At 38.7% G+C, this 20,730-nt stretch overlaps 2 protein-coding genes across 4 annotated transcripts in view; one reads left to right on the top strand and one right to left on the bottom strand.

Moving 5' to 3' along the window:
* LOC124641118 (serine/arginine repetitive matrix protein 1) overlaps nucleotides 1-15,578 on the bottom strand; it is a 79,172-nt gene extending 63,594 nt beyond the window's left edge. For all 3 annotated transcript variants that reach the window (XM_047179101.1, XM_047179100.1, XM_047179102.1), the window contains exon 1: nucleotides 15,071-15,578. The gene's annotated coding sequence lies outside the window, so the exon portion shown is untranslated. The remainder of the gene's footprint in view (nucleotides 1-15,070) is intronic.
* A 263-nt stretch (nucleotides 15,579-15,841) lies between these two features.
* LOC124641122 lies at nucleotides 15,842-20,662 on the top strand. Its single transcript, XM_047179105.1, has 7 exons — nucleotides 15,842-16,231; nucleotides 16,340-16,436; nucleotides 17,023-17,152; nucleotides 17,448-17,550; nucleotides 18,028-18,125; nucleotides 18,455-18,728; nucleotides 18,834-20,662. Exons 1-7 carry the CDS (start codon nucleotides 16,124-16,126, stop codon nucleotides 20,160-20,162), a joined length of 2,139 nt encoding a protein of 712 aa, XP_047035061.1. The 5' UTR covers nucleotides 15,842-16,123; the 3' UTR covers nucleotides 20,163-20,662.
* The last annotated feature ends 68 nt before the right edge of the window (nucleotides 20,663-20,730 follow it).

The raw sequence follows: 20,730 nt of genomic DNA, 5'->3' as shown, positions 1-20,730 counted from the left end.
ATCACAAGTTAAATAAATGTAAACAGTACTAACTTCTGTTCACAATACAAAATACAATTAACTTCGACGTACAATTTAAAGAATGGCCACTATTTAAAATTGCCAACTGACAACGACAATGCGCCAGATTAAAAATACAATGTTGCCTGATTAAAAATTGCGTCACTGCTCTCGTTTGTTTATGGTAGAGGTGAGTTTTATAAACAGTTGAATGAGATAGCGAGGTGAATGAAGGTAGAAGCGGAAGGGAATCAGGAAAAAGCCCGTTACCGCCAGGATCCAGGAGTCCTCAACTTATCTAGAGTCGTAATACGTAGACCGTTTAATGGAGTTCCGAGTGCTATTCAGGATTTGAAGTATAAATGCAGCCTTTTTCATTTTTGCACGTTTAATTGAAACGTAAATTTTTCTTGAACTAACTTCAAAGATAGAGCTTTTGCAAATAAAAATACATTGATAAATAAAAATAATTGATATGAGTAAGATTTTAAAGCCTAGGTGTGTCAGCGTATATGTGTAAGCGTATATGCGTCCTCATAAAACTAGTACACAATGAGACACGCCGTATTTTATTCGATCAAATCACAAGCTGTAGGTATCGACCATTATCGTGACTGTTAAGCCCCAACACAGCTTTCATACGATGTGTATTAGAGCATCACAATGGCGGACATGTATCATTAGCGGGTATATAAGAAATTTATAATTTCACGCCGTTCGATGCGCCAGAGCACGTACTCGACTAACACCGTTTTGGCGCATTTGTCTTCGCTTGTGATCTTAGAGCATTCAGCCTACCGGAGATGCCATGAACACATGTCTCTAACGGCCGTTCCCAATATTATTAACCGACTTCCCAAAAAGGAGGATGTTCTCAATTCGTCGGGATTTTTTTTTTTATGTATGTTCACGGATTACTCGAAGACGCCTGGACCGATTTGCAAAGTTCTTTTTTTGTTTGATAGGGTATACCTCACATGTGGTCCCATAATCATCATCTGATGATGGAAACCCTGAGAAATCGAGAGCAACTTTCTAAAATTGTAGGCATGCATAGGTTAAAAACTTGACAATGAGGTGTACGTCTGATAATACTATGCAACAGTGAAGGTTTGGAGCTGACCTGATGATGGAGACGAGAGAAGTTCGAGGGAACTCGACAACTGAATATGTAAACTACCTCGTGTTTGGGCTTATATTCTTTGTATTGACGAGACCTTTGTAACAGTGAAGGTTTGGAGCTGACCTGATGATGGAGACCAGAGAATGTCGAGGGAACTCGTCAACTAAATATGTACCTAAACTACCTTGTGTTTGGGCTTATATTATTCGTATCGATAAGAACTTTCCACTAATGCGGATAGTGACAACTATACTTGTCACTGAAAAGCCAAAAATAAAAAACTTTTTACAAAAAAATAAAACCGACTCCCAAAAACACTGAAAAGCAAAAAAAAACTATTCTTAGGTTGTCCAGGTCTGCCAAATTACGCGTGGAGATCGAGGCAACAAAGAGTGCTTAGGTGCTTAAGAATTTTTGAATCACATTATAGCCATGAAAGATGAAAATTTCTTTACTGCACTACTTTAATCCATAGGATAAGTATGAGAGGCGGTCGCCTATCTTTGCCAGATGGAAAGGCATGGCATATGGCGTCTTCTGTTGTCTAGATACTCTAAGCTTGAGATGGAAGAGATTAATAACATAACTCACGCTATCTTCTTTGATGTTAGGAAAAGGTGGACGACACGATATGATTATGATTAGAGAAAAGCATATTCTACCTTTTTTGATGAAGACACACGAAAGTTCATTCAGCAGTTTTAGAGTTTATCGCAACAGGCAAACACTGAGTATGACTTTGTTTTATAATAGCCACGTAGGTAGTGATTGCAACATACCCACTTAGCTTTAATGCCATTTCAAACACTACCCACATTAGTTTCATCGCCGTTGTTCAAGATATCTACGGAACCATTCATTAGAAGCTAGTGACAGATAATAAGTCCATCATACCAGATGGTTTCTCAGTCGTGTCTAGATCTAAAAGCGGTGCACATTACCTGCTCACGATTGTTTGTAGATACAAGTGGGTTAGTTTCCCGATTTCTGGGGCACCGTTATTTTTCAGTCTGTTATCCGGAAGACCGTTTTGCGTTGATGCAATTTTCCTTTTTATTATTTTAAAGTAGGTACATATCGACGGTTAACTACCAAGACCTCCTAACTGACATATTTTGACCAATTGGTTTTTTCGCGGATTCTATTCAAAAATATTGTATCTCATCTAATAGAAAAATCTTCTATTTATAATTCGTAATATTTCGGGCATTTTTACAATCATGGAATTATCTACTAACTTTACGAGCGTGGACTTTGGTGGCTTTTTTGTGCCTCTACTGAAAAGTTTTGACATATTGAGTTAGGACTTCTTGGTGGTTAACCGTCGATATGCCCCCTTTTTTTATCAATTTCTAAATTAAGTTGAATACAAGTTTTAATTCGTATCTGTCCTAAGTATAATTTTATGGGATCGTTCTTAATTATTTTATTTTTACCTGATCTGATACACTATAACTACTGGCTTTAATAATTATTTCTTTACATTAAAAATAAACCTTTAAAAGTTTCTTATGAAGTCAACCTATTTGCACTGTTCCAAGGAGATTATAATCTCACGGAGAAGAACTGGCAAGAAACGTAATGGACTCTCCCATAAAAACTTTTTACATCCAAATGTATAAGAATGTAAAAGTAGCAGAGAAGATAAGATGCAAATTAAGTCGACACTAAAACATAGCGGTTATATTGCAACGTGTGACAGAAACACGTGTATTAGCAATCGCGTCGCATGCGCAGATCTACTTTATAACGCATGTCGCAACACTGTCTAGCGTGCATAAGTATGTATGTGCCATTATGCTAAGCAGAATATAACATGCTGATGCATTAAAATCGAAGTTTCTTATAATTCGTTTATAACTAATGCCTCGGTTTTATATCTTAACTAATTTACATAAGATGGCTGTCAGTTAGACATCTTTGGCAGTCGGAAGCCAGAAAGTCTGACAACCAGTCTTATAAAGGGATATTGGGTTGCCCAGGTAACTGGGTTGATGAGGTCAGATAGGCAGTCGCTCCTTGTAAAATATTGTAATGGCAACCTTTCTTTTCTTACTAAATATTTGCTACAACCATTGTAGATATTATTTCCAGTACGAAGGTGTCATGATTTTGTCCAACGTTAAAAGGTCATAAATCGTTTCACGCTAGACGAAGTCGTGAACGAACATAGAAGCAACTTATAAAGCTGTGTGGTATTGAATAAATAATTGTCGCGGTACACAGAATATGATGTTGACATGACTTAAACATAGTGTTTGTGTACGGAATTCATAACAGTTTAGACTAATTTCATATTCAACTACAGCTGGACTGCGTAATGAGGATGGTTTCAAGTGAAATAATAGAAATGACCCACCATCCTTCTCTAAAATGTGACATTACACATGACATGACATCATGGCACCACAGCTCACTTAGGGCGAGTGTTGGGAACAGCCGCTAGATTAGTTGCAAGATCGCATATTTTATTTTTAATTAATTCAATATTCACAGCACCTTTAACTCTAAATAATACGTGTGATACGTGGACAAGTGCCACTGAACCGCACAAGTGCATAGAGGAGTGTTACTAACATAGGTTTAAGTTTTTATTAACTAACAATTTTGTAAATATAATATATGTATATGTTAGTCTTTAAGGTGTATGTCTGTCACCGTAAGATTACAAACATCGTTAGATTACAATCTATCTCGAGAGATTGTAAACTGTCGAATTATTGTAAACCGTAACACCTGATTGCAATTTAACGCATTATTTTTCGCTATATTATAATCTATCGATGAGAAATTGTCAAATTGTCAACTGTCCGAAAGCTCTCCCTGATTGGTCAGTCTTTTTGTAAGATCGAGAGCGATGTAGAGCGGTCAAATTGTCAACTGGCGTAGAACGGAATGCATCTTGCGCGCTGATTGGTAGAACGTCAAAAAAGACAATGTTCTTTGCAACTCCCGGTGTCACAGCTCTTTGACGTGCAAAAATAAGTGACGGTTTAATTTTTTATAAAATCAAAAATTGTACTTAATTTTTAAGACTCAAATTACACACAATTATAGTTCGGCCATTCAGAGAATGCGTTCCTGACACGTCGCGATTGAACTGACGACGTAACTTTGCAATGGCGTTGCAGTTACGATAAAAATATTTTTGCTGGTTGTTTACCGTTTTAACAATTGAGGAGCATTAAAACAACATTATTATATCAATAATCAATGAATGTAGTTACGTCGTCAGTTCAATCGCGACGTGTCAGGAACGCATTCTCTGAATGGCCGAACTATAAAAATTGTATTAAAAATTGAAGTTAGTGACGAAAACGAATCGCTGCAAAACCGACTCCACGTAGTCTTGTCTGCCCTACCCCTAGAGTGCAATTCAAAACCGCGTAGGCGCGGAGGGGCGAGGCGGCCTGCGAGCTGAGGCGCAGGTAGTTTCAGCGCTCGCCGCCGCGGCTGAGGCTGGCCGGCTCCGCCGGCCAGCAAGCCGAAGCTGCGGTGGTGAGCGTGAAAACCATCTGCGACGATAAGCTCGCATGGGACCGCCGGAGCCCCGCAGCGCCGGAGCCGTGACAGAAGTTATGCTTGCTGCATGTTGCATGCTTACTTCCATGCTGGGTCAATTAATATGGGATGTGTTATATTTTAAACAAAAAATTCAGTAGGTACGAGTTAAAAAATTAGAAGGTAAATAAATATTTTTATGATGTCATTTAATAGTATTTAAGAAGTTTACTGTTAGAATGCATGCTACAAATTTAGATGCAAAAAAATAACCATCATGCTGAGTTGTATTTAGAGTGGAAGATAACTCGTGGCTAAGATAGTATTATTTAGATACTCGACGCTTTATTAATTGTGGCTGACTTAGTAATTTAGAAGGCAACATACATTTTTGGGGGCGAATAATGATATTAAAAAGAAGCCTGTTTAATTAGCACCCCTTTTATTTTATTTTTAAATATTAGTTTGTATTTGAAGACAAAATACCTAACTGTATTTTTATAAGAGTTATTTTTATATAAATTTAATACTTGAAGAATTTTTGAAGAGCATTTATTTTATTTAACTGACACCTCTATTTCATTCCTAACTCTACGGGAACTCCATGGGAACAGAACGGCTGGTCGTGATTGGTCGATCTTACAAAAAGACTGACCAATCAGAGAGAGCTTTCGGACAGTTGACAATTTGACAATTTCTCATCGATAGATTATAATATAGCGAAAAATAATGCGTTAAATTGCAATCAGATGTTACGGTTCACAATAATTCGACAGTTTACAATCTCTCGAGATAGATTGTAATCTAACGATGTTTGTAATCTTACGGTAACATGTCTATGGGCCAATGCACCCTGAAAATAAAGTTTTTTGATTTTGATAAAAAAATAGTTTCGAATATTTTATTTAAGTACATACTTATGTATCTCCTTGTATATAAGACTTTGACATACAAGGAGTTTATACTCCCACCTTAGAACTGTCCAGAGACAAACCGAACAAATGGCTCGTCAATTCTTGTCAATACTATGTTCTACACAATTATATTATTGTGTTCACCAACAATGGAATCTGCTGCAGTCTTCTGCGGAAACGGTCCGAGGGGACCTTGAAAACTGTTCTTTCAATGCCTCGTGTCATGCTCTGATATCTGTTGGTCTTTTGCAATAATGAGTACGTTCAAAGCTTTTGTAGATAGTGTAGTTTCTGAGTGAAAAGCTTTTCTACAGTTACTGGTCACAATAACGGTACCTAGGTACTAAAAATGTACATTAATACTTTATTGATTTAATTAAGGGTCATAAAGAGGATTATATTTAGTACTTATTAGCATAGAATACTTAATAATCCCTACGGACATCGTAAACAGTGTGTAGATACAGTATGCCATCCTGACACACACTAAATAAGCTTTGAAAACCCCTCAGTTTTCTACTTGCTATTTCACGACAGTCAACATTTACTAACAGAACACTCTTACTCAACTGCATGAGGACTTAACCACAAATATGAGCTTGAGGCGTCAAGTGACTGACTTCAAAGGGCCATAATTTTTGACGAGAACTCTAGAGACAACCCTCAGAATTCGGATCTAGGTAGCTAATCATTGCACCTTTGCTTTCCCTGCATATGAAGGTACTTTTAATCCTAAACAAATCGCATTTCCCACGTGTTTATTCTCCTACTAACCTATCTTCTACAATTTCAATAGATACAGTACCATAACCACTTCCCATATGACTATGAATGCAAAATTCCCTTTTATTTCTTTCACACGATTCACAATAGGAATTTTTCATTAGTCGTCCATTTCATGATTCATTCGGAATATTGCTCGATAGCAGTTTTAAAATTGAACTGTCTCGATTATCGGGTTTGCACTTTACCAGTGATTAATGAGAAAGCGACTGGAAACTTTGGGCTTGAAGTTTAAGTAGAAATATGAAGCTAGATGACAGTTGGCTGATCAGGTGTTTATTAACCATCTTGCCGCAGAACCCACTCACTACTTATGGCATGAAATTACCTGAATTTTAAGATCTAGGTAGTGGCCTTTGTTTTGATGTTTCTCAAAATCAGTTTACATAACAGGAGAAGATGGAACATCAGTTAAATAACTACGTGTAAGTCATAAACATATGTATCAGTCACTTGCATAACTACATGCCTACATAAAGTGTGACTTGTGCGAGTCATATTTGTCATTTCGAGTGAGACCTGTATATTAAAATTCATACTATGATGAATTTCATGAATATTTCAGCTACCTACATTCGAATTAAAAAAGCTTTACCTACTTTTCTGTATGTACCTACTCTGGAAAATAGTTCATGACCTTTTTGTACACTTTTGTAATAATTTTGGCGGCAACAATAAATGCTACTATCTTTTATTAAGACAATTAAACAAAGTCTATGCTCGTAAATAAATCACAAGTTTCTAATGACTTGTGATGATATCATTTCACCGATAAGTGTTTTTTAGAAATCAAAAAGTCGCTCAAATGATGGATTACTTATTACATTGAATTTTGTATTTATTTTCACCAATAAATCTTCAATCCAAAATCATGATCTAATTAGAAAACAATATGTATGAGTTGTACAAATGTTTTTTTAACGTACATATCTATGTTCATATCTAAATAACATTACGAATATTTAAACTGTCGCATCCAATTTCCAAGGTCATCGACATAGCCCACCGAATCAGCAAGCTGAAGTGGCAGTGGGCTGGCCATATTAGCCGAAGAACCGATAACCGTTGGGGTAAACGAGTTCTAGAGTGGAGACCACGCCTCGGCAAGCGTAGTGTAGGACGTCCTCAGGCACGGTGGAGTGATGACTTGCGCAAGACGGCTGGCAGGAGCTGGATGCGAGTAGCCGAAAATCGATCTCAGTGGCGTGCACTTGGAGAGGCCTATGTCCAGCAGTGGACTGCGATAGGCTGATGATGATCCAATTTCTTAAATGAAAAAACATCTGTCATTCTGGGTTACCGCACCACATGTAATTTTTGCACATGGCAATAATAACATAGCTGGTCCCCACACGCTAGCCAGTGACAGAATACAATGTAGCAGATGTTTTTCAATGCTTTTGTATGCATCATTGTTTTTATCTTTCAAGAAACCGTATTTTTGCAAGCTGTGCCATTGAAATTGATTCTAGAAAACAGGAAAGTTTCTCAACATTACGAAGTCAAGGAACTCTTTTATTGAATATTTGGATTTTGTAAATGGCAACTTTTGAAGATACAAATTGCGCGTTCCATTAATAAAATATTATGTTCATAAATCGAAACACGTGTTCAAACAAACAAGCCATTTTCATTTTATGAATTAAATTATAGATTTGTAATCTGCAATTTGGCAAATAACTCTTCTTTTGGTATTTTTTAAATTAAAAATTATCCGATCGAAACGCTTGCTAAGTTTCCAATTTCAAAAACTCTGAAACCGTTACTTTTCCTTTTAGTTTTCAGACCAAAACAGAGTTGCTACATTATTGATAGGCTAGACTGAACCGAGATAAACTTCGAAGACAAAGTTTTAATCAGTCCAACTGTTCTTTTTAATCGATTCAGTTCCTAATAGAACAATATGAATGTTCTTCATTTTCCGTCCTCAAATTGCCTTAGATTCTAGCCAAAAAAGTTATATTTGTAGTTAATAAAAAACATACTTTCAGCTATTTATAATTCACGTAAAAAGACCACGTCATAAAACAATGATAAAATCTATAGCCAGATATCTAACACCTAACTGTTCCTTATGTCAATCGAAATAAGACTTAAAATCGTAAATAACAAATACTATTATTGTAAATTAGCATCATTGTGAATCAGTAGGTTATGGGAATACGATGGGCAATGCGTGGGAGACTGAATAGAGTATCTTATTACCGTAACTTGTAACGTTGCTTATTGGGACTTACAGCCAAGTTAGATATCGTTATTTTGAATGGATAATAGCTTGATTGAAAATTGTACTGTGTAATAACCTTGCAGAAAGACTTATGTATTGTGTCGTGCTCGATAAAAAATGACGGGTAATAGAGACCAATGTTACCATCCTCATCATCTTTCTTTTCCTAATTTTACTTTTAGTGTCACCAATGTACCGAAAAATATACTCAAAGATGGAATCTGCACTACATCTTAAGATGTAGATGAGTTTAAGAAAAACAAGCCATTAGGTACAGAACCACAAGAGACAACATCAATTCTAAAAATAAACCAGCACATAAAATCTCAAAACACTTAAACTGGCGAGCTTTACACCCATAATCTGCACTCACTATTAATAAATTTATGATAAGTACTACGTTAACAGCTTAAAGAGCATTAGACGAGTAAAATAACCCTGTGAGTTCATAACACCGTGCTGTGGAGCCAAGTAAAATAAACATTGAAAAACAATGAGCGACTCCCTGTTTGCTTGTCTGCTCTACAGTGCCTCGTTGCCAGCACAAGTTGTATTGAAAAACTCTCAACGACTGAATGCACTGCAAGTTTTGAGATGCGGAATACAGTTGCGAGAGGCAATTTTAAATTTTGTTCTTATTCCACGCCATTTTTATTGTGTTGGAGAAGAATTTTCCATATTTTTCAGAACTTTAGGTTCGTGCATAAGTTCTGTGGCATTCCTGATTCCAGAGTTTCTTACTTGTCAATGTTTTCAAATAAAAAAAGTAAAAATCAATGCAGATGCATCTATGATTGAACATAGCGTATCTATATCTATCAATATCGTTTGCCTAATTAGAATTAGTTATTACTATGAGAAAAAGGTCTCAACATTCATAAGTTTACTTATTTTTAAGTGAATGGCATGTTATTGATTGTATTTTATCACAATCTATTTAAAAGTGCACATTGTTAAGATTACATCCGGCCATTCTTCGTAATTTATTTTCTTTATTGAGTAATCAATGTAACGTAATCAGTATTGAATCAACATTAAGACCGGTTCATAAGAATGACAAAACGTTTAAGGCCCAAGTTCACAGACAACATAAACGTCAGTTTTCAAAGTAAACAGTTGTTTTATGAAGCTAATAAATTAAATAAATAATAACAAAATGCTTTAATCAATAAAGCATTTTGTCAAATCCTTACAATTTATTCTTAATATCTAGCAGGTTTACAGTTTAATGAAGGCACAAAATGTTGAGACCCTGGCCCCTAAACTAGGAATGCCTGTAACTTAGGAGCCAGTGTTCTACTGTCACTTGGACACTGCAGTATATTGAAACGAGCTGGTTGGCTGACGAATTGGTGTTCATTAATTTGAAGTGTTTTAGAAAACAACAATTATGTATTTGAGGGACAAAATTAAATTAAGTTAAAATTGATTTGAGACGAGTTTTGATACTGACGTTTATGTTGTCGGTGAACTTCGGCCTAAAACCAATATCACAGAGAGAAGGTCAAATTATCGTATTTCATTAACACTGTAAATAAATGATTGTGTACGATGCGCAAGATTCAAGGTCATGGATGTGCATGGTATAAAATGCATTCGCTACGGTATAATACATGTTTTGATATAACCGGTAGATATAACTAGTTTTTTAGTAGGTAGCTTCCTAGAACAACTGGCTATTGTTTTTTGTTTTTTAATAAGTAGTTATATAGTTACTTCTATTGACATGTGGCGGACTAAAACCTGTACAGTCGGAACTTTTTGTGTGTGTGTTATGTTTTATATTTTATTAATTTTTCTCCTTCAAAAAATAAACTGACAGATTACAATACTTTTACAATCTTGATGAAGCATTTTTATTTAGTTAGAATCCTGCGTAGTATGCTTATGAGCATCTCGCTTAGATGCTACAGACATATTCTATTGTTAGATAGCCCTAGCTTAGATAGCTTATTGAGGTGTCCTAAGTTATCCCCATGGGATGCGGTTGAAATCGCTGGCTGGAAGTCTAGTACTTGTAAAACTTACTACCTATACTGACCGCACTAGGGTCATGTAACGTCATCCACCTAGATAACACACCTAACCTTTAAAAACTCACTCACGCGGGAAAAATGTGTTGCAATTGTAACTAATCGGGTATGTGTGTTGTGTGGGTAGTTAGTACAAGCTCAGCTATGCATTTAGTATGCTAGTAATTAGCAAGCTAATCACCTAGCGTATAGCCATTCATAACTGCACGAAGGATCTTGGCAACATCGATAAGGCGACAAGAAAAATCTAATGATACATTTTGTATTAAAATATGCCTTCTTACTTCTGCTTTCGGCTTTTTCCTGTTTTGTTTTCTGTCTGTGATTAGTCAAGCATCTAATCCATCATCATTCATCATTGGCCACAGAGCATCTCGGACAGATGATTGTGGCAGTGCTTGTCTATGCGGTTATTAGTGCCGCAAGCACTTTCTTTTATGACTAAATAAGCCAATAGCTGCACGACACTTCTTGCCGCATTTGTCGCAGGTGAAGCGCGGGTCGACCATGGGTGCAGCATTCTTAATGCGAAGCCTTTTCTGCTTAATGTTGTCGAGCCAGGCTTCGTCATATATTGCAGTTCCGGTGCGCAGGTCGCGTCTCCATAAGAGCCTCTCATTGGCGCGTGCTTCCCAAGAATTAGCGTTGATGTTGAAGCTGTCCATGTCACGTTTGCAACAATCCTTGAAACGTAAGTTTGGACGACCCACTCGTCTTTTTGCATCAGCAATCTGCCCGAGCATGACTTCACGTGGCAATCTTTCGGTGTCCATACGATGAACGTGTCCCAGCCAGCGAAGTCTTCTCTGTTTCAGAATTGCTAGGATGCTGTTGCAGTTGGTCTTGCTTAGGACAGCTTCGTTAGGTACCCTGTCCTTCCAAGTGACACCGAGTATCGCGCGCAAGCAGCGCATGTGGAAAGCGTTAAGGCGACGTTCTTGCTTGGAGTAAGTGGTCCATGTTTCCGAGCCGTATAGTAGCGTGTTGAGTACGCAGGTTTTGTATACAAGGATCTTGGTAGTAATGGTGAGCTTGTTGTTTCTCCAAACACGCGTAGAGAGTTTGCCAAAGTTGGAAGCCGCTCTTCCAATGCGAGTATCAATTTCCTTATTGTTACAAAGATTGGATGTTGTAGTAGATCCGAGATAGCAAAAGTGATCAACAATTTCTAGAGGAGTTCCATCGAGCGTAATATGAGGTGGATGGTCGACGCCTTGAGCCTTGAGCCATGAGCAGCATCTAATCCAGTTCCATCATTTTATGACTAGGTACTAAACCATACGTTCCAGGGGACCTAATTACAACATACACGCTCCTTGCTTCGTGTGAAGCAGCTCAATTTATTTTGCATCTGATCTAAAACCGAACATTGCAAAACCAGCCCAGCTAAGCAATATTATACTCTAATAAAACTACGTAAAATTCATAATCTAAAGTCAGCGGTTTACATCAAAATGAAAAATTATCCTAACTGGGTCACTTGTAAACAGTAGCAGTATCTACGCAAATCAACCATGGAACGAGTACGCCATAAAATCAACAGTTTCGTTCGATACTGCTTTTTTATGAAGCTGGGCATTACGTAAGATTTTAATAGGCTATTTAATTAGTCTGTAACTCACAAACCGAGGCTGTGCGCTTTGTATTTTCATGTAATTAGAAGGATTAACTGTCTTCGCATTCTGTAACAGTGAAATCTAATCGTTTAGTTACTTTAGGGGCTCTAAAGATGAACAGTGAAAGTAATTGATCAATGTAATGGGTCTATTTTAGACCCATTGTTTAAGGCAGTTATAAAAGTAGACGAATCCAAAATGTTACGATTCTTCACGCTATGTAAGTTAAAAAATGGCTTGCAATCAGTATAGTTTATGCAATGTTAATCAGGGCTTCAAATAAAATGCTGGCAATAAAGAAAAATACGTTATGTTATCTACTCAAAACACAGCACCCTCTCAAAAATACAAATACACGTGCCCCAAGCCCCCTCCCCCATCTGAAGAATAATTTATTTAACTAAGAGGGCGTTTGAAAAGATCCTAGAGGGATAGCTCCCCAAAATGGGCCAAGGTCACACAGCCGGGCGGTATACTGCATGCAGATGAGAAAGACGTAACAAAAAAATATTTGGATGTTATATTGAAATGTATTTGCTTAGGCCCGCATGAAAAAGTCGGGGAGTTTGAACGAGGGTAGGTAAATAGTGCAATAAATATAACCAGATTGAGAGTGTCATGAGTGTTTGTGAACACGCGGTTTAAATGATACAGAGATACAGATAAGAATACAAATAGGTACAAAAGGGTCTTTAGGATCAAACCTTGAACAGTCAAGTTGACTATCTTGTACCCAAACACGCCATCTTGCATTATGATATCATAGTGATTTCTTTACATGAATGGTACGTGTTGAATTAAATTAAAAACTGAATGAATTTTCTGTAAAAGCTAATTGAACAAACAACGTATTTAGCATCAGTTTGGCAGTAATATATTCTATGGTAACAAAATACATACCTACATACATCTATTAGCCGTCACCAAACAATAGGTAAACAAACCTGTATGTAGGTATAATTACTAGGTTCAGTACTTAAGACCCATTGGAAACCGTTAAATTTTCTCAAAAAATTTGAGCTCCCAAAAGATGCCGCATTGAGAATTCAGTTACATTACATTCGGCGAAATATAGGGATCGCGGTGTCCTTAGGGAAGACTTAGAATGGGAAATGGGGCCAAGGGCAGCCTGGCCCGGCGATAGTAAGGCTCTCGCTACGGATAATGTACCATAATGTAATGTTTAGGCTGCTTACGTCATATCAGAGGTTGACAGTATAGACCACATAATCCTGTCTGACAATATGGAGGTTTCTAGATAGAAACTATAAGCCAAGGATACATAATTCGTAGGTACCTTTCTAGTATATGATATTTTGATTAATTGCGACTTTCCAGTCATTAATGTTATTATTAGTAGTTTTTAGTAAACACATAGATAAATGGGTAACATAGAATGCGTGCGGGAATTTTGGAATATGGAAACACAATGGATATTTTACGATGTTAGTTAGTTTAATGCCACAAAAAAATGTTTAATGAAACCAATTTAGTCGAATAACATGCACAACATAATAAAATTAGGCAGTTTTAGTATAGCGTGCATCTTGCATTTTAAGACAACAACCTGATTTAAATAGCGTAAGAACCTATTAAGTCTTTAGAATAAAGTGTTATAAGATTCTAATAAGAATTTAAATCAGACTGTTGAAATACATACAAGCAAGTGTGATCTTCGTGGTCATTTAAGTTTATGTTATTATTGTTAACTCCATAATCACGTTTATACAAAATGTTCGATGTATTTTCAACAACTTTCTTGCAGTGGCTACTCTTGACAGACCTCTGAGAAGAAATGCCGATTTTTTACAAACTATGATTAATTAAGCAGTACATTAAGATGAAATACAAGCCAAACAAGCAATGGGCTAAAATGCAGGTAAGTGAAGAAAATATCTCCATTTCAAGCCAAGTCAGGCAGCCCACAACCAAACCTGGATCAAACAAAAGAAAAATTAATGACAATGCAAAAGAAAACGGGATCTAGTTAGACTGGAAGCCAAAACCAGGATAGTTAAGATAAAAGGAAGGTCATGCAAAAGGATAAATTGATAGCAGTGCTTTAAAAGGTGGTTATGTTACACAAAATTGTTTATTTGAGACGTTTTTTAGTAATCTCGAGCAAATCTTTAAGCTATTGTTAGTGAAAAAGTGACTAATTTTGGAATACAATTAGGCTGAAAATATACCTTTTGATCCAAACAATGTTAATAGATACACATACAAATAAATACATGGCTGTATACATTCATATATTGTAAGTATATTTATATCAATGAAACAATAACCTCTTTAAGGCGTATCTTATCAAATAAATCAAGTTGATAAACTGTGATGTTAACCTACATAATTACAGTGATGCATAATTCATGTTCGATCATCTATTGTGATGCATTTCATAACAATTTGAATACAACAACTAAACAACATTATTATGCAAATATATATCTGTTATAGATAGATATCTACAAATAAATAAACTGTATAGAACCATTCCAACTACATACTTTAGAAATTGTCTTTGTTACCATATCAACGAGAAAAAATGGTAGGATTTTTTTGTATCTCTACTGGGTTGTTGGGTGTCATTAAAACAATAAGAACAATATATTAATTGTTTCAAAGGCGTGTGGGTACGACTCTACAGAATAATAAGTATTGCGAAGACAAGAAAAAAGTGTGATCGATATATCATTTGTATGTTAGAAAAGACAGTAACTTGCGCCAAAGTAACAGGTACATCCACATGGCAGGTAGATAGTTCACGCTGCTCAACTGAACTCCGAACAAGTACGAAACGGCGCACTTTCCAGTGACAATACTTGCATAACCACTGTTATAGCAATATCGACAAGTAAAGGGACATCACTCACCGAGCAACGCTGGCGAGATGACGGCTCAGCGGTCACCACTTGCACCCGATTGCAGCATCACTAACGGACACTCCACACTCACTCGCAAAATATATATACCACAAACAAATATACATAAACAAAAAACCCAACGGTCCCGAAACCCGTTCTCAGCACGACTAGCGGGGCTCACACTTGTTGCAAAACTAAAGTCGTTTAACACACAAATATCAACGAAAATACGATCTTTCGTTTTAATATCATCGATTTTTTATAAAAACTCTTCTTCTTTGATTGTTCACAATACAAACTCGACAATGCCAAATCTTTGTAACACTTTTTTTTAATAAAAGCCCAAGTTTGTTTAATTGATTAGGTTTATTTTTTTAGTATTATAAAATAAATTATAATTATTTAACTGATCTGTCAATGTCCATTCAGCCACCTCAGCTGAGCGCGCTTGCGCGGACGATCGTCACGACAACGCCACCTGCCTGCGCAAGCCAAACTGACATAACGGGTGAACGGGTGACGGGCGAGCGCCAGCGGGCGGGACCAACACAATGTTGTAAGCACACAAAAACGCCTGCTTACCAATGCTATGTTGCCACAATACAAAGTTAAATAATTATTTTCAGTCCAAGTTTGAAGTTGGAATCAATATAAAATGGATTCGCAATAGTAAGACCACATAATTAAAGCATTTCTGGTGTATTCTTCATCATTCTTGAGCTATACGGAGAAATAAATCCTACATAATAGCGTCTACCATAAAGCTACAACTAAAAACTACTTACAAACCTCCGGCCAAGCCATCGCGATGACAATTTCTTTCATTTCATTTGGTACGAAATTCGAAAAGCGATTTAAAATAAAAGAAAAAAATATATCATGTATCTATCAAAAAAGAGGAAAATTTTGTTATTGTAGATTTAACCACCAATGTCTTTCAAATTGTCGTCGTTTTTAATAACAGTTTTACCGTTAATTTTTCTCTTAAAATTTAGTGACTATTATATTAGTTCGTTTCTTATTCTAAAGATAATTAATTGTATGTGTGAAATGTCACATTGAATGAGCTTCGAAGTGGATCGGTACTCGTCTGCGTGGGCACATATCGCCCTTTGTGCGGATCTCACATGGGCTACGGAACCTCCCGATGAATTCATTATAGCTAATCAGGTAACTCCTAGATAAAATTCCTGAAATTTTTGACATTTAGATATTTTTGTAGCCTGAAGTAGATTTTCCTTACAGTCATGTTAATGTATATCATTTCTTGATTTTCAGCGTCTCTGGGCACAGCATTGTCGCGTGTCTCAAGTTCTACAAGACACATCATTGGAATCACAAAGTTTGCAATCAAATAATCAATGCGAATTAACAGGTAATACTTGAATTTGTACCTATGTATTATGGGGATATGCCTTTGAGTGTAGCTACTTGCTGTGAGAGGCAAAATCTGTAAATTTTTGGTATTTGATGGTCACTTTTGTGAAGACTTCGAAAACTTTATGGCTCAGGTAGTTACGAAACCATTACTGCTGTAGTCTAAAAACCTTTAATATTTCGCCTTAACCAGGGATAGTGGACACTTAAGTGTCGAATTTAGAACAAAAACATCATTGTAAAAGTTCAGGACTTCTTAGGCACACTGGGTCTTCACCCAACTTCAAACTTGGGCAAGAGTCTAGCCAAGAAGACCATGATTTCTCAGAAACATACTAACTGCCCTCTGAAAACACATGCAGGTCTTCACAACCAACAGTGTACTGATTCGTCCTATATTTTCAATGAGACAAATTTCTACATGCCTACTGGTCACTGACAGTCAATTGTTTCAAGGAGTTTCTACTAATTTCACGGTGGAACTACCGGAACAGCGTAGTGATATGATCTGGTTTGCCCTAAGACTGTCGGACTGTAGGTCTTCTAATTTTAAAGCAACCAATCCTGACTGCGATCAATTGTAGATAATAAACGTGCCATATCAAGCCAAAGCCAAGAAAATGGAAGCAGTAGTGGCAGAAGAAGTGTGAAAGACGTCATACCAGAGTCCAGATTGGCACAATTCTATGGAAATTTTTATTACGACGAAGTCAGGTTGTTCATTTATAATTTTGTCGTTTTCCAGATGAGATAGATAAATGTTACTATCATACTTCACAGTATACTCCATAAAGTATGTTGCGTTTCTAGCTTAGATTTGTCACGACTAAAGAATGTAGCCACATCCTCTCACAACTTATTTAGAATGTGAAAACACTGCCCCCTTTACACACCCCGTCTCCGCTGTTTGAGAGCCAATTTTTGAAAAGCTTTACTTCAAATAGTGGCCAGACGTCATCTTTTATTTGAATTGAACCCTATTTTCACAAAACCTGTTTTCTATTTCAAGAGAGAAATGTTATACAAGTACGAATGAAAGAACAAACTTGCGAGGGTATAACGGACAGGGTTGCGAAAACTCGGACCTCACGGAATGCTGGATGCTGCCTGAGGTAACCACACAATTAATTCAAAATATAGTTTGACCTCAAAAATTCTCAACCTGTAGCTAAGATAAAATTCTTGAACGAAGGAAGGAAGAAGGTCATCATCATCCTCTTGCCCTTTTCCCAGTTTTTATTTGGATCGACGTAGCATACATTCTTCTTCCTTACTCTTCTGTCTGCTGTCATCTCACAAGTAACATTCTTTGGAAGGAAGATGATGGCCTTGATTAAAAATTTCTAGCGTAAAATGCTGTAGGACATCTTCAGCAACCACCTAACCATCCTTTCAACATAAGAACGATAACGTTGTTCTACAACCATGAGTTGTCAGATTGATCGAAAAACGATAGCCAAACATTGCCGTATACTTATCGCCCATTGGTCAAACCTGAAACTGTTATGTTACCGTCTTATTTAATTAAATTTTAGGTCATTATTGTTTATTTAGAAATAGCTAGTAAAAAACTTACTGTATGTGTACAGGTGGAGTACTGGTTCCGCAAGTTAGTAGACGAGTCAGCAGAGCGCAGTATGTTTCCGCGCCGCCGTCGTCAGTACAGGATGCTGCCCGACGAGGATTTGTGCGTCCATCTTTTTCTTTCTCTCTCACATCAATGTCTGAGTCAGGTTTCATTTGAAAAAAAAAACGTAACTGATGCCCCAGTAGTTAACGAAGGGAATACGAGTTCTGAAGTAGGTCTACTCATTGATCTCGATCACACGATACCAAAAACGTCACAGTTGTGATGATGTTGAGCTTGTACTTAGGTATAATCCATTTTTATATTCCCTATTCCCATTTTTATGACCTTACATAACAACAGTGTAAGTGTTTATTTGGGGAAACTGAGATTAAGTTTTATCTAAATCTTACGACCAGAGGAATTAATTGGCACCGATCGGCAGCTAGCGAGCGCTGGGGCCCGAGTGGGGCGCGAGCCGCAGGCGAAGAAGCGGCGCTGGCAGCGCGGGTGCTCAGCGTGCGGGCACTATGGGCCCCGCCACAGGCGCCCAGGGGCCCCGCACATTCATCGCACGCGCCCCGCGCGCCCAGCCCTCCGGCGGTGTCGCGGAAAATGCGGGCAAGGCGTCGCCAGCCGCGGCGACTGACTGCACTCGCCCCGCCGCCGCCGGCGTACTGCCTCGACATGCCTGCACAACTCTTCTGCGACCCGACTTGCAAAGTGAGCTTTACTTTAATAACTGATTACCACAGATAGGCTTACCGTACAACGAAGATCCAGTCGAGTATTTGTTGAGCAGTTTCATAGTTGAGTATGTGGTCTCAGTTCCAGTTCGATCCGCCGCGGCCTCCTCAGCTGACGGAGTGCCAGCGCGCCATGGGGCGGCTGTCGGCGAGCGTGCAGGCGGTGATGCGCGCGTCGGCGGCGCGCTGTCCGCCCTACCGCGGCACCAACGTGAGCCGGTACGCGCCCACGGGCCAGCGGCCGGCGCGCTGCCCCGAGCGCCGCTACGGCGTGTGGTGGCCGCGCGACCACCCGTCGCCGCGCCTCGACCACCGCTTCCACCTCACGCACGTGCACCACGCGCCGCCCGGGCCTGCCGGACAGAAGGCACCCGCGCGGACAGACCCCGAAGACGGCAAGAAGGAAGAATTACCCGAGGAAAAGGAAACGACCAGCAGTACCAACGAACAAGTAACGGTTCCTACCACCGAACCTCAGACCACACAAGGTGATAAGCCCGAAAGTCCAAATACCCAAGACAAAAACGTGGCTGATGGCCAGCTGCCATCGACTAGCGCGGCCGCCATGGACACCGGACTGAGGAAGAAGCGACTGTACAGCACAGTGCTCAGCATGAGCGCACCGGCGCCTATTGGACTCACCCCGGTCGTCAGGCTGGCGCAGAAATTAGTTACACCTGGCCTACTGAAACTGAACCCAAAAATGGTGCTCCCTGGGTCAAGGGTGCGCCCACCGACTGTCGATCATAAATTTGAAGAATTAGAGAAAGAAGCGTTGGAGCAGTACAAAGCTTCAGATGAGAGTATAGACACTAAGTTTCGGGAACTAGAAAAACAAGCTGTTGAGCAATATAGCACAAGCAACAGTAATACTAGCTGCAGCAGCGGCAACTCTGCAGAGAAACGTGCTTCAAGCTCTCCTTCTGAGAGCGATACAAAGAGCAAGCAGCCGGCAAAATTTCATAAGGAGAAACCGGTAGACAGTGTCGTCATATACTCACAGAATTTTCCTGACCTGAATTCTAAGGGGCAGACGTCCAGTGTAATGAATTTAAAAAACTTCCACACCCCCCCGAGGGGGGAAAAAAAGGAGCAAACCCATAGACCGAGTAAGAACTTGCGCAGTTTAAAAAGTGAGTCCCAGCGAGCGGCCTCAGACACGGACTACGAAGCTCGGGAAAACCTGAAAGGCAACCACAAGGGCCCCATGCGATGGACGCTGCACGTGGTGCCGCCCAAGAAGCGGCACCTGACGCTGTGCGTGTCGGACTTCTCGTCGGACGAAGACTTGGACGACGGCGGCGTGTCCATGAAGGACGCGGGCCCGTGCATCAAGAACCACGTGGCGGGCAAGGTCAAGATGTCGGCGCACGGCGGCGGCGACCTGCACCCCATCATGAGGAAGACGTAGCGGCGCGAGCTACCCCTTTGTACTTACCCTGTACACTCCCGCCACTGACAGTTGAACAGCAGTGGCAAATTGTGAATTGTGGCATTCGTGGCCGGTCACCAGCGAAGCCTAGTCTCCGTCCTAGTTGTCGTATTAGTAAATTCATTTCGTGTGTGACGTACTGATATATTTTTGACTATTTTATATGATGCGTCCGTCAACTTTTAGTGGTCGGAGTTTGTTTTTGATATAATTATTGCTGTGAATGGAGTTTTTGTGGGATCCCTCGTAGACCTGTATCGAACTATGTCGTGACCGGCGTGAACCGTGTACCGATAAAGCTGTTTTAGCAATGTGCTTATTTTTACTAGTCATAAATGCTTTGTATATATATTTTTGTATTTTTGACTTTATTATTGAATAAGAAAAATAATTTCAGTTCATGAAAAAGGTTAACAGTACAAAAATTGAATTCTTTAGGTATTTAACGAAAAAAATAAATTTTATATGAATTGTTCAAACTTCAGGGTGTTATTTTGATAGCATAGAGAGTGGATGAGGCCAAAATACTTTGGCAAACAACTGGATA

This window comes from Helicoverpa zea, chromosome 22, assembly GCF_022581195.2.
Source record: "Helicoverpa zea isolate HzStark_Cry1AcR chromosome 22, ilHelZeax1.1, whole genome shotgun sequence".
Classification (NCBI taxonomy): domain Eukaryota; kingdom Metazoa; phylum Arthropoda; class Insecta; order Lepidoptera; family Noctuidae; genus Helicoverpa; species Helicoverpa zea.
The sequence above is the reverse complement of the archived record's forward strand: the minus strand, read 5'-3'. Positions and strand labels throughout refer to the sequence as shown.